We start from the raw sequence: 23,543 nt of genomic DNA, 5'->3' as shown, positions 1-23,543 counted from the left end.
AATGGAAAGCGTATTTTTTCAGCTTTCAGATGATGTATAAATCTCAATTTAAAAAAAAAAAAAAAAAAAAAAAAAAAAAAAAAATCACCCCTATGAGTGGTTTTGTGGTCCAGGGTCACAAATGTTTACCCCAGCCTTCTGGGTAGTTTTATTTAACTCAACTATTGTTTAAAAATAAGGCTGGCTGGCTTAAAATTAACCCAAAAATGCATTAGTGGCATCAGCAATAATCAAAAGATGAACATTTATTAATAAGCTATAAAAAATATATATTTATTTATTTATTTACTTTTAAAATGTTCATTTATTGGACATATTAATAAACGCTAATTTTCAATCTATTTTGGGTTCATTTTATGCAAGAAATATAGTAATTTTTAAGCAACAGCTGAGTTACCCAGAAAGCTGTGTTAACCTTTGTCCCAAAGGCTAAATTGCTGAGTTTGTCCATATTTCACCTAGTACTGGGTTGTTTTTAACCCAGCATTTTTAGTGTGCAAAATACAATATTTTCAAAGCGAACTGCCTCAAGATTTAAAGATTTCCACTTCACAGAACAGGGGAGAGTGGAAAAGTCGCTGAACTAATTTTTACTTAAGTTGTACAATAGTCAATGAAAAATAAGAATTAATGAGAGGGAAAAAGTTACAAATGAGTACATTTCAAATTGTCTGCTGTGATTGGAAACAATATCCCAAATAAAAATCTGTATCAAATCAAAACAAATAATAAAGGGGAAATAGGTGATGATTTACATTTAAAAAATAAAAAATTAATGTAAATGTAAAAATAAGGTATTAAATGCACCACTTACGTTCCAAAGTCTTATTTTGCTGTATGCTAAATAAAAGGTTAATATTCAGAATGATAGAATGTTGTACAATATGTACAAAATATATTTGTAGACCTAAAAATTTCCTTTAAATAAATTACCTGTCATGCAGAAAATTCCCCCTGAAATGCGAAGCAATGTGAATTTCTTAATCACAGGAAACTGTATATGACGGGCCCTTTCTAAATGTATTGGTCACATGACAAATGACGCATAGTTTCACCCAAAACACAGACATTTTAAGGCAGTCCTGAAATCAGCAATTCCATGAGCAGTCTGGAAAGGCTCAAAATTGGTCTTAATCATTGGTACCATCTCCTCCAAAATGAGAACTATTATTTTAGCATGCATGTAATAATTAAATTGACACCCCACCTAAAAATCAGAGCAGTTTCAGAGAACACAGTGGAGAAACAGAAAGACAGCAGGTGTAGACAGACAGACAGAGGGGCTAGGTGACAGACAGGTGTGCGGTTGTCTCACCTCCTGGATGGTTTTGCTGGCAGGGAAGTTGAGGCTGTAATCTCTCTGTGCTTCACGGTGGCTAATGACGAGCAGGTAGTTCTGATTCGACAACCCTTGCTGGGCACTGCTAAATGGCGGGAAGGCCAGAAGGGGGAAAAAAAGAGAAAGAAACGAGCATTAGAGTTCAGCGGTGGACGAGTCGGGGCTCGTCTACATTTCCCCAGGGTCTCTGGCTTCCGACAAGCCTGTGCCACACCACTGCTCTGCTTAGGTAGCGGGAGGCCAGGGCAGAGCCAAGGGCCACAGCGTGGGCGCACACCAGCACCAAGGCCATCTGGAGGTATCGATTGGGGCTAAGAGGTGTAAACGTCACACAAAAGGACAAGAGGGCTTGTGCCGCTCGCCCGCTCCGCCGTCACACTGACCTCAGAGCGGGTTTGAGATTCATGGGAGCCGTGGTGCTGAGCTGTAGGAGAGAAGGCCTCATCTGATGACAAACGATGGGGGTTAAGTAGCGCTTTGAGCAAATGCTCCGTCTGTGTGTGTGAATATGAATCAACAGCTTAGAGGCGAGCCTGCCGGCTAATCAGGGTTCGAATGAAAGCAGTCAGGAAGAGGAGAGTCTGGGAATTAATATGTAACGCACACATTAATTATGCAACCAGCGCCTTAATCTGAGGAGCTTTGGACAAGCTTATGTTAACAGAGGACCAAATTTACTGTAATGGCAGCTTATTTACATTGACTAAAACTGCGAAATCAATATGTAAATGTAATGTTTGTTGTAGCTAGCGATGAAGATTGAAACGGTGGCCTAGGAGAGGAGGATGCATATGCGATGCTGTGGAGAGTGGAAAAACACAGAGTCATGAATACAGGTTGGAAAAGGGGGGGTTTAATTGGGGTATCAAGACTCTCATCAAGTAAGAACCATTTGGAGACATTTAGCATTCTGATACAATATATTTGCATTGACTAATGCAAATAACTAAAGGTAAGGTTTGAGTAAAAAATATTGATTTAAAGATTTACAGCAATCTAAAATTGATTTTTAAAACCCCAAGATCTACCAGCGTTTATTATCTGCTATATAAAAACAGCTCGCTCAGTACACAGTGTACTGCACATCAAAGCAAAATACACAATGTGACCGTACTATTTCTAACTGCAGTAATATTGAATTGAATGAGAATCAGAATTGTGAACTTGTGGATCACAAATGAATAGAAAAGACAAATCAGATTTAAAAGCAGAATTAAGCAAAAATGTTAAATTATTCTACTAAGTGTTCAGATTGCTACAATTATGTCAAATGTCAAAACACAAAAGCTCATATGAATTTCTATAAAACAATATATGTGACCCTGGACCACAAACCAGTCATAAGGGCCAATTTTTTTTAACTGACATTTATACAAAGCTTTCCATTGACGTATGGTTTGTTATGATAGCACATTATTTGACCGAGATACAACTATTTGAAAATCTGGAATCTGAGGGTGTTAAAAAAAATCTAAATATTTTTAGTGGTTAGCAATGCATAATTCTAATCAAAAATTAATTTAAGAAAAATTTACAAAAAATCTTAAATCTTAAATATATAAATCAATCATTTTGACCCATACCATGGACTGTTGGCTATTGCTACAAATATACCCATGCTACGTACGACTGGTTTTGTGGTCCAGGGTCACATATTCTAAATAAATATTTTATATAGTCATATAAAAATAATTTTGTACACACAAAATAAATTTTATGAAAACACACAAAACACTATAATTCAAAATAAACAGCAATATTTTTACAACTATTACATTTTTTACATTCTTAAGAATAACTACAATGTAAAAAAAAATTTCTATGTTAATATATTTCTATTTTAATAAATCTTAACATTATGTATTAACTGTCATTTTCGATCAATTTAATGTGCGCTCACTGAATAAAAGTATCAAAATAATTTCCTTTCAAAACAACAAAAAACATACTGGCCAAATTTTAAATGGTGTGTTTATGTGTGCTATGTATATACACTTAAAAAAGCAAAATTTTAAATTTATATATATAAATATATATAAATTTATTCTAAACTCTTGGGTTTGTCCCACTTCAGATGGTGTTATGAAACTATGGGCTAAAAAGTAAACTGCAAAGTAGAAGTTTTCTCTCTAAGGAGTTAAAACTATGTGAAATTTCCTCTCACGACAGATCTACAGCATAAGGTTCATCTGTAGGAGCTTAACCAGGTTCAGCCCTCTGTGGTCCCAACAGCACCTGGAGCTGACCCCCCCTAAACTCACCCTAAAAGCTTCTCCACACCATCGAAGGCACTGGAAATAGAATGTCACTGGCTGCTATAGATAAAAAATAAACCACTGTGTAAATGAAGAGCAGATTGGTTTCATTCAGAGATAAGTCTGTCGTCTCAGAACCCTGCAAGACTGAGACTTTATTAAAGACCTACTGTCTCGTTCCTCATATAGGCACGTATATACACTCGCAGTACTCCAATTTCTAATGCACACGCTCTTAAGGTGACCTGCACCGACACCCAAAAAACACAAACATATCCTTTCCGTTTAAATTTTATTTTTACATCTGCCGCTTACTCAAAATGTTTTTGTTCTGCACCGCCTGTTTTGATTTGACAAGTCTAAGTACTAATTGCTGTAGTTTAAACTGTTTTTCCTTTCTGCCAAAACCAGCAGATTCCTCGGGCCCCCAAGTCTCACAGGAGATCAGATGCAGAAAATGAGATAAATACCAAATGCGCACTGCCTCATTTGCTCATTTGTATTTGAAATAGCAGAAGTTCAAATTAAAATAACCTTAAACACACACATCTCCTGGAAGCAACAGAAATAGATGATTCGTTTTAAATTATTCATAAAGTTCCATTATTTATGCGGGAGATTAGGGGTTTGGATACCTCCACGAGAGAGAGAGCGAGCGAGATGAGCTTGGCTCATCACTGGATTTCTGTAACTACCTTGGATGGAGTGTCTGTCTTGAAAGCTCCAAAGCCTGTGCCGTATTTGCATTCAAAACAGAGGGAAGAAAATGAGGCAGGCGGCGCAGTGTGAAGACGGGTTTGATTAATATGTTTGGATATGGTGTGCTGAGGTATGCTTTGCAGTAATTGCCTACAGTGGCTTTTATTTGTTGAGTACTGTCCCATTGTTCGCAGCCTGCATCCTGAGACCCCACATTTTTAAAAAAATGTTTTTAAAGGAGTCTCTTGTGCTCAGCAAGGCTGCATTTCTTTGATCAAAAATACAGTACAAAAAGCAATATTGTGAAATATTATTACAGGTTTAATGGAAAAGCTGAATTTTCATCAGCCATTACTGCGGTCTTCAGTGTCACATGATCCTTCAGAAATCATTCAAATATGAAATTGCCAAAAATACATTGTATTTTTATTTTATGCCAAAAAATCATTAGCATATTAAGTAAGGATCATGTACCATGAAGATTTATAAATTTCCTACCGTAAATATATCAAAACTTAATTTTTGATTAGTAATATGCACTGCTAAGAACAACTTTAAAGGTAAATAAATGGAAAGCTTATTCTGCTTTCAGATGATGTATAAACCTCAATTTCTTTTAAAAAACTGACCTTATGACTGGTTTTGTGGTTGTTTATCAATCTGAGATTTAAATTTAAAAACTCTTTTAGAATAAATTATTCTTTGATTGAAAAGTTCAAAACAAGAGCGTTTATTTGAAATTAATTAATTTGTAATATTTCATCTTTACTGTCACTTTTGATCAATTTAATGTGTTCTTGCTGAATAAATGTATTCATTTCTTAAAAAAAAATAAAATACAAATCTTGCTTCTTTTTTTCACAGTTACACCCAAAACAATCAGTCTTGTCAATGGTGATTGGGTTATTCCTGTTTTGCAGTACCATTTGAACTTTGTAAAATGTTAAAAATTCATAATAATAATTTAGGAAATTATTACTATAAAGTGATATGATTTCATATTTAAGTTTAAATATGTATTATTTAAACAATGAAAAATAAGCTAATAAAAAGCTTAAAACTTCATTTTACTTTATCGCGTAGTTGTTGTTTTTTTATTACCAATACTTTTATATAAAAAGACCAAACACAATTAATTAATTAATTAATTAATTAATAATTCCCATAATTCAATAAGAAATTTTCATTCTCCCAGGCAATCCATACCAACCTCTTGCTGTATTTATGCTATAAAAATAAAAATAAAAGTATTTTTTACTTTACTAGAAAAGCATTTTTTTAAGTATAGAATTATTATTGTTATTATTATTATTATTTTTAGAAAATTACCAATCTCACTACATTTTCACTACATAAGAATCTTCTTCCTCAGCTGGGACTGTGTATTAAAAATGCAAGTTGGACCTTCAACCCGTTGGCTCCCACTGAAGTCCACTATATGGAGAAAAATCCTAGAATATTTCCTCAAAAACCTTCCTTTTATTTTTTTAGTATTTAACTTAATTTCTTTTTGACATCTTGGATGACATGGGGGTAAGTAAATTATCAGAAATGCTTTATTCTAGAAGTGAGCTAATTATGTAATAATAGAGTGAAATTACATTTTTTATAATCACCATTTTGTTAGCTTTTTTGTGATTTTGTGATTACAAAAATCTAACTAGAATGAATTCCACCTGTAAAAATGCATTTAACAATTTCATTCAATAAACTACAACATGCATGACAGGGACAAGAAAAAGTACTGCATAACAGAATTGACCCAGTTCTCATTTCACACAGTTTCTTTCTTTTAATTTGCTAAATCACACAGAAACACTGACGTTCTGCTCAAGCCAGGTTTAAAATAAGTGTAAGTAAAGATGCCTGTGCAGATGAGAAAACGGCATCTGAACTGCCCCTGAGAGATACAGCTAGAGAACAGCAATACAGCAGGAGCGAAGTCTGCTGAGGAACACTTCACTCTCTCCCCGTCTCTCTGTGACAGTTATTTATAAAGGCAGTTAACAGCTTCTCTGCTCACCCTCCTGGAAGCCCTCTTCTCACTGCACCAGGAGAGGACAATCACGGGCAACAATGGGGTCGCACCTAACTAACACCGGCCCTCTCTTTTTCTCCCCTATTTTGACTCCTCTAAAATAGTTCCTGGGAAATAATTAGAGCCTGCCACTGATGATGAGCTCTAGTAGGTGCTGGATATTAGATATTGTGCCATTTAGAGACAGAGGTGACAAGGTCTCTGTGGCACGTCACCTGCCCGATAGGGAAAAAAACGAGACGGGCGAGAGCAGCTGTCAGGATTGCGTTAATATATGTGATCTTGACAGATCCATTAAACCTGTGACCAGCGATGCAGTCCACAATAGCACGCCGTACGTCACAGTAATGTGTGTTTGTGTTGCAATCTCCAAAATCAAAAATACACACATACAAAATATCTCTGGACCAAATGAAATGCAGGCGTCTGAAAAGGTGCCAAGAGAGAAAAAAATTAAGTGCTGATGTGCTTTGGAGGGTACTGTTATCACAATGTTAGTTTACAGCCCATTTAGTACTTTTCTCAGAATGTTTTCGCACTCTAGAGTACAGTGTCCACACAAGCTGACAGAGATGCCAGTTTATACCCAGTCGCTCGACGGCATCGCCACCACCTCCCGCCGGGACTTACAGCAGTGCTAATCAACACATAATTACACACACAAACACAGGCACATCAATATAACACACACACACAGCCCTTCTAATTGAAGTTACTTTCATTTATTACTTTGAGTCGCACTGCTCTGACCACAATGTCAATGTCTTGTTTATTTAAATAAAGAATGAAGGGTGATAATCAACCTTTTTTTTTTTTTTTTTTGCTTCATTTCTTTCTGAATCTAATGTATATCGAGCCACAGCATCTCTAAATTCACATATGCATTGCTAAATTCCTAAACTTTTTAGAAGATCCAATATATACACTAACATTCAAAAGTTTTGGTCCAAATAAGTCTCTTATTTGGTCAAAATACAGTAATTACTGTGATGGCAAAGCTGAAAAAAAATGTAAGCAGCAATTATTCCAGCCTTCAGTGTCACATGATCCTTCAGAAATCATTTTAATATGCTGATTTGATGTTCAAGAAACATTTCTTATAACCTATGTTGAAAACAGATGTTCTGCTTAATATTTTTCTGGAAACTGATTTTTAGCATTCTTTGATGAATAGAAAGTTTATAAGAAGTGTTTATTTAAAAATAGAAATCTTTTGTAACATTATAAATGTCTTGACTGTGATCTTTATACATTTAATGCTTCCATGCTGAACTAAAAAGTATTAATATATTAAAAAAAAACTATTAAAGGCATTGTAAATTGATATAAATAAATTCTTTTTTACAATCAAAATGCTGAGCTAGTGTCACTGTCTAAAATGTGGTCTTGCAACGCCACCTAGTGGTGTGAGTGGGACTTCTTTTAAACAAGGAATAAAGGTTTGTCTGGTTCACAAGGTCCAGGCAGCCCCTGCTGGTAGATGTGTTAACTACAAAATTATTTTTCAAAAAGCATCTCTCTCTATTGACAGCCATTCAAACGTTGCTGTGTATTATGATACATTATGTTATACACAATATAGAAATCCTAATGAGCACTCTCTAGAAATTATAGAAATCTTTGCCTAAATCCTAGGAATGTCATGCCATCAACCTCATTTAAACAGGATTTTGAACTACTGAGAACACAAATGTAAAATGCCTATGTTTCTGAAAGTTATATATGACAGTGGGATAAACCCGGATTCTGAGGCTATTAAAAAATAACTTCAGGCTTTCACACTGAGGACAACTGAGCGAGGTTCAAATGCTCACTGATGCTCCAGAAGGAAAAACATTGCATTAAGAGCCAGGGATGTAAACTTTTGAACAGAATGAAGATTTGTACATTTTTCTTATTTTTCCTTAATATATATTTTTTTCCCCATTTAGTACTGCCCTTCAGAAGATACTTATATGTTTCCCAGAAGTCAAAATAAGTTAAATTTACTCTGATCTTCAAATTCTTAATGCATTGTGTTTCCTTCTGGAGCATCCGTGAGCGTTTGAACCTTTTGTAATAGTTGCATATGAGTCTCTCAGTTGACCTCAGTGTGAAAAGATGGATCTCACAATCATGCAGTCATTGTTGGAAAGGGTTCAAATACACAGAATTGCTGAAAAAACATATAATTTGTAAGACCTAAAGGATTTTTCTGAAGAACAGCAGGCCATTTAATGGTTTAGGACAAACAAGGGACTCATGAACTATCACTAAACAACAACAACAACAAAAAAAACACAGCTGTGGATCATTAAAGTAACAACACAGTTTTGATAAAGAATCAAGTGTGTGTAAACGTTTGAACTGGGTCATTTTTATAAATTCAGCTATTATTTTCTCTTGTGAACTATATGTAAATATCTTTTATGCGAAATATCTTATTCAGGTCAGTATTAAATAAAAAATAACATGAATTTTGTACGATCCCTCCTATTTTGGTAAAATAATTAACATTGTGCAAGGTGTATGTAAACTTTTGACCTCAACTGCATATAAAGTGAGGTGCCACTCATATATAGCTAAAGAGCTAAAGAGTCAAACAAATATAGTGTATTTGTATGCCTAATGTCAATGCAGAAAATAGACGTTATAAAAACACACCTGCTCTGGCTGGTGCTGGCTGAAGGGGCAATATCAGGGGTGAGCACATACAAACTGTTGTTCTTAGGCAGATGTAAACTCCGCAGAACAGTCTGAGAAAAAGCGAAAAAGAAGAAAACCATCAAAGAGGTCATAAATGCTTTGAAGTTGTCATTTTCCAAGTAAAACCTACAAGAGAAACTACAAAGAGTAATTTAATGAAAACAACAAAAAAAAAAACTCAAAATAGTAAAAGGGGGTGTCTAAAAACAACAAAAATAGTAAAAAAAATTAGTAAAAACAAAATAAATAAATAATTGTTTTTAGATTGTTTTTAGACCCCTCTCAAAATAGCAAGTTCGCAAAGTCGCATCACTATGTATTTGCGACTGTCATTTAAATCATTTTAAATATATATAGAAAGTTTTATATATATAAAAAAGATAATTAATGCACCATTAAAAAGATATTTTACCCAAAAAAGAAAATTGTCATTAATTACGCAGCCTCATGTTGCTCCAAACCTATAAGACCTCTGTTCGTCGAAATTGAACGAAATTGAAGACCTTTCTGACTCTGCGTATTTAGAAACGCAACTACTATAACTAATTCATTCATGCATCGTGGTACTCTCGTGAATGGCAGCACAGACTGACACGGAAGAGAATACACTGTTGAATAAAGTCTATGTTTTTGTTTCATTGCACACAAAAAGTATTTTTGTAGCTTCATAAAATTATGGTTAAACCACTGATGTCACATGGACTATTTCAGTGGTGTAATGTAACTTAGTAATAATACTTTGTTACAGTACTTAAGTATGTATTGGGAGTATCTGTACTTTACTTGTGTTTTTATATTTCAGCCTACTTTTACTTTTACTCTTACTCTACTACATTTTCTAATTAAAATGTATACTTTTACTCCAACACATTTCCCCAAAGCATGTTCGTTACTTACTACAAAATAGTCAGAAGAACACGCACTACAGGAAAGCAGGTTCGATGAATCAGTGGTCTCGCGCTTGCAAGTCAGACTCCTAAAAACATCTTCGCTCGTGTGCGAACAAGTGCGCACACAACCGCGAATGATTCTTTTTCCACGCAAGTCAACTCTGAGGTGTGTGATTTACAGTATATCTTCTGTGATAATATCCACTTCCAAAACAAAGATTCACATATAATGTACTCACCCCCTTGTCATCCAAGATGTTCATGTCTTTCTTTCTTTAGTCGTAAAGAAATTGTTTTTTTTTTTTGTTTTGAGGAAAACATTTCTGCATTTTTCTCCATATAATGGACTGGTATAGTGCCCCAATTTGGAACTTCCAAAAGGCAGTTTAAATGTGGCTTCAAATGATCCCAAATGTGGTTGTAAACGATCCCAGCCAAGGAAGAAGGGTCTTATCTAGCGAAACGATCGGTTATTTACATTTTAAAAAAAATACAATTTAAATACTTATTCTCAAACGCTCATCTTGATTGCAGTCCTTGAACTCTACGACCGTATTTTCTCCCTCAACTTCAAAAATCATTTCAAAATCATCCTACATCGCTGCAGAAGTACCGACCCAGTCTTTGCAAAGTGAACATGCAAAGAAGATCAAACATCCTTCACAAAAAAAAGGTAAAACAGCGATATAGGGCGATTTTGAAGTTGAGAGAGAACACGAGATTGGAGTTTTTCGACATACCCTAACTGTCACGAACCGGAACAAAAACAGTCCAGACAGAGTAAGACAAGACGAGCATTTGACATTAAAAAGTATAGAAATTGTATTATTCGGCTGGGATCATTTACAACCGTATTTGGGATCGTTAGAAGCCAATTTAAACTGCATTTTGGAATTTCAAAATCGGGGGACAATATCAGTCCATTATATGGAGAAAAATGCTGAAATGTTTTCCTCAAAAAACATAATTTCTTTACAACTGAAGAAAGAAAGACATGAACAACGTGGATGACAAAGGGGTGAGTAAATTATTTGTAAATTGTTGTTCTGGAAGTGGAGTTCTCCTTTAAATTGTTTTAAATTTCAGTATTCAGCATTTTATGTTATAAACAAAACATTAGGCCTATTATTAACTGCAGTTTAAATGCATCCATGTCCCCTCTGAGATACATTAAATTGTGTAAATACACTAATACACTAATGCTATTTCAGATGCAGATTCCAGAAACGTTTTCTTATGTTGTAATGGAAGACACTAAGTACCGGATGAAGTGCTTCTTATTCTTACCCAAAAATACCAAATGGAAGAAAGTACTTTATACACCACTGGACTATTTTAACAATGTCCTTACTACCTTACTGGGCCTTGAACGTAGTAGTTGCATTTCTGTCTACGGTTCAGATAGCTCTCGGATTTCATCAAAAATATCTTAATTTGCGTTCAGAAGATGAACGAAGGTCTTATGGGTTTGGAATGACATGAGGGTGAGTAATTATGATAGAATTGTTCATTTTAGGGTGAACTCTCTCTTTAATGCATTAAAAAAAAAACAACAACAATGCACCAATAATCTGAATATCATCAGTGTCATTCTTACACTGTCAGATACGTCTCCACTCTTCCAGCCTTTTAACTGCATTTTGGAGACAGGCACCTGTAGCTCAGTCTCTAAAATAGTTTTAATATCACCTGCAGAGAAAAAGAAATAAGAATAGGTTATTCAATTTTAATGGCAGTTTAGCAAGTTACCACTAGAGGACAGTACATGTCTAGTCCAGTTTTGTCAAGCGCTTCTTATCTTCAGCCAGTTCAGGAGCCAAGCTGCTAAATTTCTTTTGTTTGCACACACAAACACACACAATTTATGTGAACTGCAGACAAGCATTTAACAGAAAGAGTCTGTCAAAGACTTGTCACCCACAAAACAACCTCTGCAGAACACATATCCACAACACATTTCATATGTACAACAACTGTAAGATTAAAAAACACCCAAACAAAAGCAACCTAATACAGTATAATAATTTATATTAATGAATACTATTCATTAATATAAATAACACATGCACACGTTGTATGTTTAACACACCAGTGAGTTGATTATTATACCAACACCAAACAGGCAATTCTATTTCTGTGGGTTGTTGAGTGCCAGTTCTGTAGCGCAGAGCTCTTCCTGTTGACATCGCTCGTGACACAAGATTCAACTTTCATTCACAGAAATACAGTTTCTTCAACTGTGTGTGGTTCAGTTCAGTGGCTTGTGTCGTACCAAGAATCAAAGCTCAGTATCTACATCTACCAAGAAAATGCTTCAGTCATTTCTGAGAAAACTTTTTAAGACAGGTATATTACTGCAAATGACATGTTAATTATTGCCTATTTGACAAAAGCCATTTCAAAACGGAGAAACGAATCAGCATTGTGGCTAACAGAGCACATGAAACATGCCACTAGATGCTCAGCATGACGTGTACGTCTAGGAAAGGGAGTGTGTGTGCTAATCGCCTGTGCTGTCTTTTGCAAAATCTTTTTTGTTTTTTTTTTTTTGGTTGTGGGCCAGTAAGCTGTCTACCACGAAAAGATTAAATGATTAACCAATCTAGTGTTAATGTATCAAAACATTGTGCGCTCACCGACTGTGCTGGCATCCTCCAGCACCACCTCTATGGAGCGCTGTCTGTACTCCACATGGAAGTTGAGCATCCGCGACTGCCGTTCCAAGATGTGCCGAGAGGGCTGGACAGGGCAGAAGGCTGGGCTGGATGAGGATGGGGGTGAGGAAGATGATGATGCTGATGCTGATGCGGATGCGGATGCGGATGCTGAAGCTGAAGCTGAAGCTGAAGAAGGTGGGGCTGAGGGCGTAGGTGCTGTGGCTTCTGATTGGCTGTGGGGTCCAAAGGGGCTGGTCTGAGATGCTTCACTGGAGAAATTACTATACAAGATAGAGGAAAATGAGGATTAGCTCAAAAAGTGTTGAAATAGCTATGAAAAGCACATTTCTATTATTACCAAAATCTTTTATATATTATTAAATTATTATATATACACACACAAACAATAGCACTGAAATGTTTTGGGTCAGTAAATACTTTTATTATTAAACTGACATTTATAATGCTACAAAAGTTTTATATTTTATGCAAATGCTACTCTTTTGAAATGTTAAATTATCAAAGAATCCTGACAAATTTTATTACTGTTTCCACGTTAATATATTTTTTTAATTAAAAAAACAATAAATACACTACCAGTCATAAGTTTTAAAACAGTAAGCAATAATATTGTGAAATACTTTTACTATTTAGAATAACTGCTTCCTATTGGAATATATTTTAAAATGTAATTTATTCTTGTGATCAAAGCTAAATTTTCAGCATCATTACTCCAGTCTTCAGTGTCACGTGATCCATCAGAAAACATTATAATATGCTGATTTGCTGTTCTAGAAACATTTTTTTATTATTATTAATATTTAAAACAGTTAAGTACTTTTTTTTTCAGGATTCTTTAATGAATAGAAAGATCCAAAGATCAGCATGTATCTGAAATAAAAAGCTTTTGTAACATTATACACTATACCGTTCAAAAGCTTGGAATAAGTATAATTTTTGGGGGGGTGGTGTATGTTATATTTAAAAATATATTCTAATAGAAAAACGCTATTTTTAATAGTAAAAATAAGTTACTTTAAATAGTAAAAATAATTTTTTTTTTGCTTTGTATTTTTGGCTTTGTGAGCAGAACAAAACATCTTTAAAAACATTAAAAACTTACGGTTCAAAAACGTTTGACTGGTAGTGTGTGTGTGTGTGTATATATATATATATATATATATATTTTTTTTTTTTTATAAATATTTTTTTCTGTCCATATAAATGCTATAAGAATAGAATATATATTGTTACTGTGTGACTGAGTGTCTGGATAGAGGGTCCTAGGTTTTAAACCCCCAAATCATGAAAAACTACCCATGTAGTGCATAATATGTGGAACAGAATCTCCTGTCTTTCTGTATTTGCTTTATGATCCATTGTGAGCACTGGGTATCCTGTCAATTTTCTGTTCACTTTATCTGACCCACTGTAAGCAGAAACCGACTTCAACATCCAATTAGAAAACGATGATTTAAAAAAAAGGGGATTTGGAAGGCAGACAAACAGATAAAGTGAGGGAGCGAAAAGAGAGAGAGCGAAAAAAGCTTGCACCTCCTTACACCACTCTGCATGATCCACAATGGCGGCAGTGCTGAAATCCAAACAGTATCAGACTCAATGTAAACAGGCTTTACTGGTATAATAATATGGGCAGGGCCCAACAGACGCTCGATTGTCCGACCCAGAGAAAATCACCCTTTTTTTGCTCTGCTGAGGACACAAAACGGCTTTTTCTGGCACTTGCTTTCGCTCTCTCCCTCTCTCGTACTCTCTCTCTCAGCGGCTGATGGCTGAATTCCCCCGTGCCCCCGTGTTCCCCTGTGGCAGTAAATAATGTCTTTTCTCTGAGCGCTGGCGGGACAAAGGCTCCTCTCTTCTCCTCCAGGGTCAGCACATATCGCTGTAAGAGCAGGAGCGGGGGGCCAGCCACAGCACACAATGCCTGACTTTATACCACCTTATTACAATACCAAAAGGTTAAAGACGTTAGGCTCCGGGGGCATTCAGAAACTCGTTAGACACAAAAAGGAAAACCCAAACACTGGATAAATTAAAGTAATGTCCAGAAAAAAAGAAAAACACAGGCACTGCTGCAGCCTCAGTGACATCTATAGGTCAAAATAGTCACATAATTCAATGTTTATAATAAAACAACTAGACATGATGGAAAAGAAGCACAGGCACAGAAGATCATAGAACAGCATGATTTATCAAATTTGAGCAGTCTTTCTACGACAGCTTTGTACGAGGAATAGATCAAAATTTAATAGAAATGTCAAGTCAAATTTACTTGTATAGCGATTTTTCCAACACACATTTATAGGGCCTTATGATCTCTGCAGTGCGGAAAACACAGACAGAATCCAGTCGTAAAAACGGAATTAACTGTATAAAACGGAATGTCACGGAATCTGTCAAAGTTTGGATGAATTAATTCATGATTAAAAGATACTAATTAATACATTTATATTTTATGCCTTCATTTGATAACCAGAAAAATTTAAACACCGTAAAAAATATTGTAAAAATAAACTTTAGTAATAAATCAAGTTGTTTTTATGCATTCAATAAAACAGACGGTGAGAAAAAAAAAATCAACCATTTCATAGGGCCCTGAACATTTTTGTTGAACTTTTAATTAACAGATGTTAAATTGTATAAGTTTCATCATTTTATTTAATTGGACTTGGTTTTTGATTAATAAAACATAATTTAACCATAAAAAAAAAAAAATTAAAATGGAGAAAACAGAATCCAGAAAAATTACAATGGATTTCATAGGGCCCTACATTTTGAAATTAAGCAGTTGAGCTATGTAGTATATAACATTTTACTTGAGTACATTTTATGTATAAGGATAAAGTTGGACATATTAATACATCCAACTTTATATAAGAGTTGGGCGATAACAGTTACATTTCATGACCAAAAAAAGAAAAAGAAAGAAAGAAAAAAAAGAAAATCTGGCAGTCGGCTCTACAGCTGTCAAGTTCATGACAGAGTGAACAAAGCATTCATTTACACTGGAAAGATATCAATTAAGCAATTGATTCGGTTCACAAAACCGGTCTAAATGATTTGTTCACAAACCTGACTAACCTATATCATCAATTCCAAGTCACAGTGGTTTACAGCTTCCTAGAGGGAAACATTATTACTAAATAACAAAAATGTGTATCCATTTCTCACACATTAAAAAAATATAACCACTGTAGAAATTTGAATGACTACATTTTCAAGATTTTACTCATTTCCATTACTTTTAGGCTTGTAATTCACAATTTTAAAATTTGACATCTCCAGATTTTCCATAACTGTAGGAACTCAGAAAACACAAAAAAGTAGGGTGAAGTCAGCAAAAGTGAGACATCAGTTAAAGAATGGCAGACTGGCGTTATAATTGGTCAGATTGAGCTGTCAATCAAGCTCTTTGCGAATGAACAGTCAATTGCTACAAGTCAACTGTCTGGCTACCTGCATTTTTCAAAATACCTTCTTGTGTTTAAAGGGGTCATGAACTCAAAATCAAAATTCCCATGATTTTTTGACAAATAAGAGATAACTTTCTCAAAACTTTCTCATTAGTCTAACAACAGCTTATACTGAAGCCAATCTGCCAAAATGACAGGTTGTGGAATGTGCCACTTTATGATGCAGTAGTGTGGCTTAGGGCTGGGCGATATATCACAATATATTTTTTTCATATCAGTTGATATCAATAATTATAATGATAAATGCCAAATTTTGATTTTTTATTATAGTTTAAAGGCAGATTTTTGCTAAAATGTAAAAGTTGTAAAAACCAGACGGTTAAACGTGGCTTTAAAATATTCTTTATGCTCAGAACATGACAAACACTTTTTCCAGTCATTTTTCCTTAACAAAATAAATATCTTAATAGAAAAAAAAATTCTTAGTTTTGCATCCTTTAATGAGTAATATATTTAATGAGTTTGTGTTATCTGATAATATTAATAATAAGTCTTAGAATACACATTTGATAGTAGCTTGAGTTAGGATGCAGATGTAGATTTATGTTCATTACCAAAATCAGTAATATCTGTAAAAATTGTAGCAACCTCATTTTCATATGGTGAAATTTAATTATTCTGTTTGAGTTTTTTTTTTTTTTTAATTAACCATTGCTCTTCCACAGTATCATCCATAGATCATGATATTAACAGTTAAACCCACAAATATAGCACCTCAATACCATGGTAAAAATGTAATATGGTTCCTAGGTATTTGTATGAAAAACAGCAGTCTAAATACATTTAGTACAAATGCATAAACGCATAAGCTTAATCACAAAAAAAAAAATACTGTAATTAAATTCCATTCCTCCTTCAATACATTTAATACGTCTATATTAATAACATAATAAAATTTGACGCAAATATACCCACATTTCTGACACAATTCCACTGTGCAGTTACTGCTACTACAGTAAATCTATGGTAAATAATGGCTACTTGTAGTTTAAAAAGCCTCCTGACTGTATCGTTGTGCACAGTGTTTCTCCTGTCAGCGCTGTTTCATCTGGCTACAAATAGAGTCATTTGTGTTCTTCACTGAATTCAAGCGCTTCACACTGGCATTGTTTAGTGAGCGAGCGAACACTTCTGCTCTAGTAGTAAGTCTGCGCCGTGCCGGCATTTGAACTTTGATCCGAGCGGATAAACGGTCCGAGTTGCGCGCTTTGACTAGCACTCTTTTGCTCTGCCTTTGCCGCATAAACATAATATCAAACTCTTGTTATCGTTTATTGGGGGAATTCACATCACACGATAATTATCTTTATCAATGTGTGGCTAAACACCGCCTCTGCAGAAGAGGATCAACACCTGCTTCTACATCACTGCCTGTTTAGCCCCGCCCACCGACTCATGCATGTAGTGTAACAGGAGAGTTAAACGCATGTGCAGAAACCAAGCGACAAAGATGGCTTAGAAGACAACAAGACGCTGTGCAGTTAGGGCTTCAAATCAAGAAACAGGTTTGGGTTGTCTGATAATGATAATAATAATAATACTAATAATAATACCACTTTTTGACATTTGAAATAACGAACTTGAGTGTGCAAAAGACGTGATATTTGAACGGCCCCATATGTGAACTGCCCCTTATCCAGGCGTGTCCGTGCTGCATCGAGATAGTAAATGCATCTTCTCCAGTGTGGCTGTTTCATTCCGCTTTTGGCACATAAAAATTATATCGACCATTTATCGAACTCTTCATATCATTTTATCGGAAAATATATCGTGATAATTATCGCCCAGCCCTATGTGCAGTCTTTGCATTGCATTCCTTCTGATCCCAACATTAGAAAAGAACACAACATTTTTAATTAAACGCCAGACCTTCCAGACCTAAGAACTTGGTCCTTTGTTCACTTCATTTTACTCCGGATTTATTTACAAGACAATTTGACGCAGGATTTTCAGGAGTATTGAAACTAAAAGACGATGCTGTGCCAACTATACAGAATCCGACAGTAATGTCGCACCACACAAGTGTGAGTAACTTTTTAATACACGGTTACTATTGCCTTGTCTGTTATTACAGATTTCTTGATATGTACTTAGTATTTATGTGTTTTTAACCTAAATCACAGCAGCAACCACCTATGAAAAACTGTAAAACTGTTAGCCAATCATACCAGTGGGCGTTTACTTCTGAGTCTACAATCTGCCACACCTATTCAAATGTAGCGTTCGATGAGGGGGGTCAAAATAGGATAGAAAATAGCCCATTACATCTAGATTGTGATGTATTTTGATATAAAAATTTTGGTAACATTATAAGTGGACCTCAGAGAACTGTACAGTACTGAACTGTACTGAAAAAACAAAGGCAATTCATGACCCCTTTAACAAAAGAAAGAAATTTATAATGGTTTGGAACAGCCTGAGGGTCAGTAAACGATGACAGATTTTTCATTTTGGGTGAACTATTCCTCTTAAAAAAAAAAAATATGTTGGAAGCTTCTAAAACAAAACAAAAAACAGCATGTGACAAGGCCAAGATGATGACAAAATACAAATGTGGTAAACCTCAGACATTATAGGATGAGGTTTCCCTTGTACTTATTTCAGAGTTCAGCCTACACAAGATGACATTTGTGAAATTCAGATGGTTAGAAAAGGACTTCAAAAATGAGACACTACCTCAAGATTACTAACAAATTTAGAGCGGTTAATGCACCTCTTTCTAGAGCGGAGCGCAACAGTAGAGTCCCACAGCCTGCGGCATCTTCAAGCCATTTTTAAACAATCTTGTGATCTGTATATAATTTTCAACCGCTAATATCTCGCTCTCTTTTTTTTCTCCCTTCTCTGAGACACTGGCATTCAGTCAATGGTTATTCCAGTGTGAGCGTCTAGATGGCAGTCTCCACACACGCTTGGCTTGGCAGCAGCGCGTAGGTCTCCGGGTCCCGCCGAGAAGAGATCCAGCTGGCGGCGGGCGACTCAATGGGGGCACTTGAGTGAACCGTGCCATCCTACAGCCTGCAGTATGGTGCCAGCCACCCACTGAATGCACAGGCTGGAAGTCGCCATGCCAGGCTCCATTCATAATTACGTGCCTTTGAGAAAAACATGTCCTCGTGTCCAAGCTCTTACATTCACACACCCTCTAAATAAACCGTCACAGATCGCGCTCGGTCTGAATATATTTGTTCTTAAGACTCTGGGGCATTCATGAGCGCTGACCGTTGAGGAAGGAGAAATGGACGGCGGACACAATGAGTTTTCACAAACGCCTTTTGTTGCCCAAAGTTTCAATTCCTGTTATTGGGTCCGATTTTTTTTTGCTGTTGTGTTTGTGTGCGTTTCTGTTCAATTTCTCTCTCTTTCAGCCCAAGGCGGCCGAGGGAAATCTCAATACGGCTAAATGCGTAGTGTAACACTTTACAAACTCTTCAAGCGAGACAGACAAACAACAAGAACTGTTTGTTGCTTTTTCAATTGTGGGTGTCAACGGTTTAGTGCCCAACGCCGTGCCAAGGTGGTTGGCCCCTCTATATACCTTCACAACCCAGTGAAGAGTGCACAACAATGAAAGCTGTCAACTACTTTTCTTACCCACAATGCAACTGGCAGAATTTAATTGGTCGATGGAATGCTGAAAAGCTTTACATTCAGCCTAAACACACCATGAATGAGTTCACTGCGATCCAAAGCAGAGCAAACTAAAGAAAATGAAAAAAGGACAGGGGAAAAGAAGAAGAAGAAAAACTTGCATGTATGAAATTGTGGTGAGCATCTAAACAACCCTACCGCTGGTCACAAACACATCACGTTAAACAGTATTTTTAGGCCACTGTATTAACGCACTGAAATGTGGCCAGCGGCGCAGAACCCACAGTTGGCTACATCCGTGCTGAGTCCTATAAAAAGCTCCCAACTTTGTTGGTTGTTCTCCTCCATTAACAAGGTCATCAACCAACCGCTATGAAAACCCCCGCAGTAAACTTGATTGTTTGATTTCCTGTGACTCTGGTGTTGAAATGGCACGAAGGGGGTAATTGCTGGGGAGCAGACTTCCAGAGGGAAATGAGATGACAGCCCTCTCTGCGCTGCTATTTCACCGCAATTATTTCCGCAACACACTTTAATTCTCACTTTCTTTTTCCTGCCCTCATGTTTTTTTTTCTTAGTTGTAACCCTAAAACTAAAGTAGTAGAAAAAAAAAGAATGGTTTTAAGACATGGTACCAAAGTGAACACTACAGTGTAAAAGAACAGGGGCTGTATTATGTATTACATTTATTCTTAAAGAAAGAAATGAAAAGACATTGTTAAAAAATAAATGAATGCGGTTCAAAAAAGAATCTTCAGAAAAGTATCACGGTTTTCACATAAATATTAAAGGGTTAGTTCATGCAAAAATTTAAATTCTGTCATTAATTACTCACTCCACGTCCTTCCAAACCAGTAAGACCTTTGTTCATATTCAGAAGACAAATGAAGATATTTTTGATTAAATCCAAGAGCTTTCAGACCCTGCACAGACAACAATGCAACTAAACCATTCCTAGGCCCAGAAAGGTAGTAGGGACATCATAAAAATAATCCATGTGACATCAGTGGTTCAACCATAATGACTGGCTACGAGAATAGTTTTTGTGTGCAAAGAAAACAAAAATAACGACTTTAATCAACAGTTTCGTCTCTTCCATTCACAAGAGTTTCATGATTCTTGCGTGTGATGCTGCTGACGCAGGAGCAGGTGTTCCGAGGTAGAAACCGGATGCGCTGCGCTTTGTTTACAAGCAGAACAAGACACACTGTACATAAAACGGTCTTCATAAACTTGTCTGAAGATTTAGACAGAGAGGATGACTTGCAATTTTTTGCACAGCCTTACCTGTTTGAACCAGAATATACAGACCATGAGCTAAGAGACATGGACATTTTACGTCAAAATACCAGCTCCTGCATCAGCAGCACCACACGGATGCGTGAAAAAGAAGTTGTTGAATAAATTTTTGTTGTCTTTCCGCAAAAAATGTATTCTAGTAGCTTCATATCATTACATTGAGCCACTGATGTTACATGAATTATCTTAATGACTTTATTACCTTTCTGGACCTTGAACGTGTCAGTTGCTTTGCTGTCTATGCAGGGTCAGAAAGCTCTCAGATTTCATAAAAAATATCTTAACTTGTTTTCCGAAGATGAACAAAGGGTTACGAGTTTGGAACAACATGAGGGTGAGTAATTAAAGACAGAATTTTCATTTTTGGGTAAACTATCCCTTCAAGCAGCACAACTCTTTTCAACATTAATCTCTAAGGGATAATGTGACACTGTGACAGGTAATGGCTACTGAAAATACAGCAATAAATGACATTTTAAAATATATTAAAATAGACAAAGTAGTTATTGTAAATTGTAATAACATAATATTTGACAATATTTTTATTGTATTTTTAATCAAATAAATGCAGCCCTGGTCAGCACTTCGAAAACATTTTTAAAAATGTTCACACTCCCAAAATTTTGATTTATTTATTTGGTGTTTTCGCTTTTTTTTCATTATAGGACAGTTGAGATATGACAGGAAGCAATGGGAGAGAGAGAGGGGGATGGGATCAGGAAAGGTCCACAAGCCAGGGTTCGAACTCGGGACACCCAAAGTGCAACTGCACCATATGTCGGCACACTGCCCACAAGGCTATCGGTGCCGACCACTCCCAAATTTTTTAACATTTATCATATAAAAAATAAAATAAAACAGTAACAAGAAGAAGAAGAAGAAAAAAAAAAAAACAAAATCATAAACAATGCCCAATGAGCTATGAATGCTGACTGTCTATTTCCACTAAAATCTCAGTGCTATGCAAGTTTCTGGTATAGTATTCTCTCACAACAAACTGTGGTGGTAGAGACTCTTTCTGTAATATTTCTTATAATTGTGGATTACAAAAAAATTACATTATTTTATAATACAGCGTATATGTGTATACATATACACAATGCATTATAATGTAATTGGGACCATTTTCCTGTCCCTGGCCTTTACAAAAAAATGATACATGAAGGCCCAATCCCAATTCTACCCCTTACCCCTACACTTTCCCCTACCCCTCCGTTTGGCGCGTTCACGTGTAGGGGTAGGGGTGTCTCAATTCTCTTTTGGTTGGAGGGGTAGGGGGAAGGGGAAGGGCTAGATAGCCCTCCAAACTAAGATTTTTCGGGACCTCACTTCAAACGAAGGGCTAAGAGAAATTTCCAACATGGCTGCTCACTCGAGCAAGCAGACCCATAAATGTAAGTAATTTTTGCCATTAATAAGGATTTTTATGACAATTTTTCATTATGTGTATATTACCTTCAATCTTGTGTTTGTGTTTACGGTGATGTTCTGTAAAGAAACGTTCGCAAAAAAATCGCTAAAGTTTTCTAGCGGATAGCACTGATTGCACGATATTAGAAAATATATGTTTTATCTACAGGGCTCGTAATTCACTGTTTACTTAGTAGCACTGGTGCTCCCAACTTCAAAAAGTTAGGAGCACCAAAAAAAATTCAAGAGCACCAAATGAATATTAAGGTTGTATTAAATACAACTACACAACCTATAGCCTACAGCCTAGATATGTTATGTAGCCTAATTTCCGCACATTGGGGAGTCGCTCTCTAAACGTGGGGTATTAAAATTGCTTTTGAATGCGCGCGCGCGTTTTACTTTCGGTTTCGTTTTAACGATGGCGCGAAACTCACGGCGGTGCTGAGCGTGCATTCTACAATACAAGACATTAATTTAACAAAACTATTTGAAAGTGGGGGGATTTTGAAAAGTGTGTCCCCAGTGGAAATTACGCCCCTACTTGAGTGAAACTCTGAAGCTGAGTTATCATTTGATGTGAATGTATGCCGCGTTGTATTGCGTCTGACAGAATGACATTTTATTTGTCCACAATCAAAAATCGTCGTTTCACACACCCCTAATTTCAATGTAGTTTACAAATCTGGAACAGAGGTTGGCTGAGAGAGAGAAAAAAACGGCCGGTTCCGAGTTTCAGCGGAGCGCAGTGTCAGTGACAGGGAGTGATCGACGGCTAATATCTAAAATCTGCATTAAAGTTAAGAATGTACAGATCGAGTTTAATTAGTTGTGTAATGTTGGAGAAAACGGCGAAACTGTCACTGTATCAACGTATGATGACGTATGACAGTGTAGTAGTGGTGTCCCATTTCTTAGGGGAACATTTTTAACCCTTCCCCTTCTCACTTTGTTTCAAGGGGCAAGGGGAAGGGGCGAGGGGTAGGCAAAGGGGTAGAAAACAGAATTGGGATTGGGTCGAACAACACTAGGGTTTCAATTTCTTTATGTTTTAAAGTGAAACAATATGTTATTTGAACAATTACACCTTCTTGAGCCATCAATGTAGCGATATTTTTTTTAATTATTTTGAATTCTAAGCACCACAAAATTGCTCATCCCCACTGGGATGTACAGAGGGAAAGTG

At 36.0% G+C, this 23,543-nt stretch overlaps 1 protein-coding gene across 2 annotated transcripts in view; it reads right to left on the bottom strand.

The window, feature by feature from the left end:
* faf1 (Fas (TNFRSF6) associated factor 1) overlaps window positions 1–23,543 on the bottom strand; it is a 98,341-nt gene that overhangs the window by 66,329 nt on the left and 8,469 nt on the right. Inside the window, exons 4-7 of one of the 2 annotated variants that reach the window (XM_051117132.1) lie at window positions 12,543–12,844; window positions 11,504–11,595; window positions 8,975–9,066; window positions 1,316–1,424 (exon numbers count right to left, since the gene is read on the bottom strand). In XM_051117132.1, coding sequence (XP_050973089.1) covers window positions 1,316–1,424; window positions 8,975–9,066; window positions 11,504–11,595; window positions 12,543–12,844 — 595 coding nt within the window. The remainder of the gene's footprint in view (window positions 1–1,315; window positions 1,425–8,974; window positions 9,067–11,503; window positions 11,596–12,542; window positions 12,845–23,543) is intronic. The other variant, XM_051117133.1, reaches the window with a different exon arrangement.

This window comes from Labeo rohita, chromosome 8, assembly GCF_022985175.1.
Source record: "Labeo rohita strain BAU-BD-2019 chromosome 8, IGBB_LRoh.1.0, whole genome shotgun sequence".
Classification (NCBI taxonomy): Eukaryota; Metazoa; Chordata; class Actinopteri; order Cypriniformes; family Cyprinidae; genus Labeo; species Labeo rohita.
Note: the sequence above shows the minus strand (reverse complement) of the source record. Positions and strands in the feature narration are given on the sequence as shown.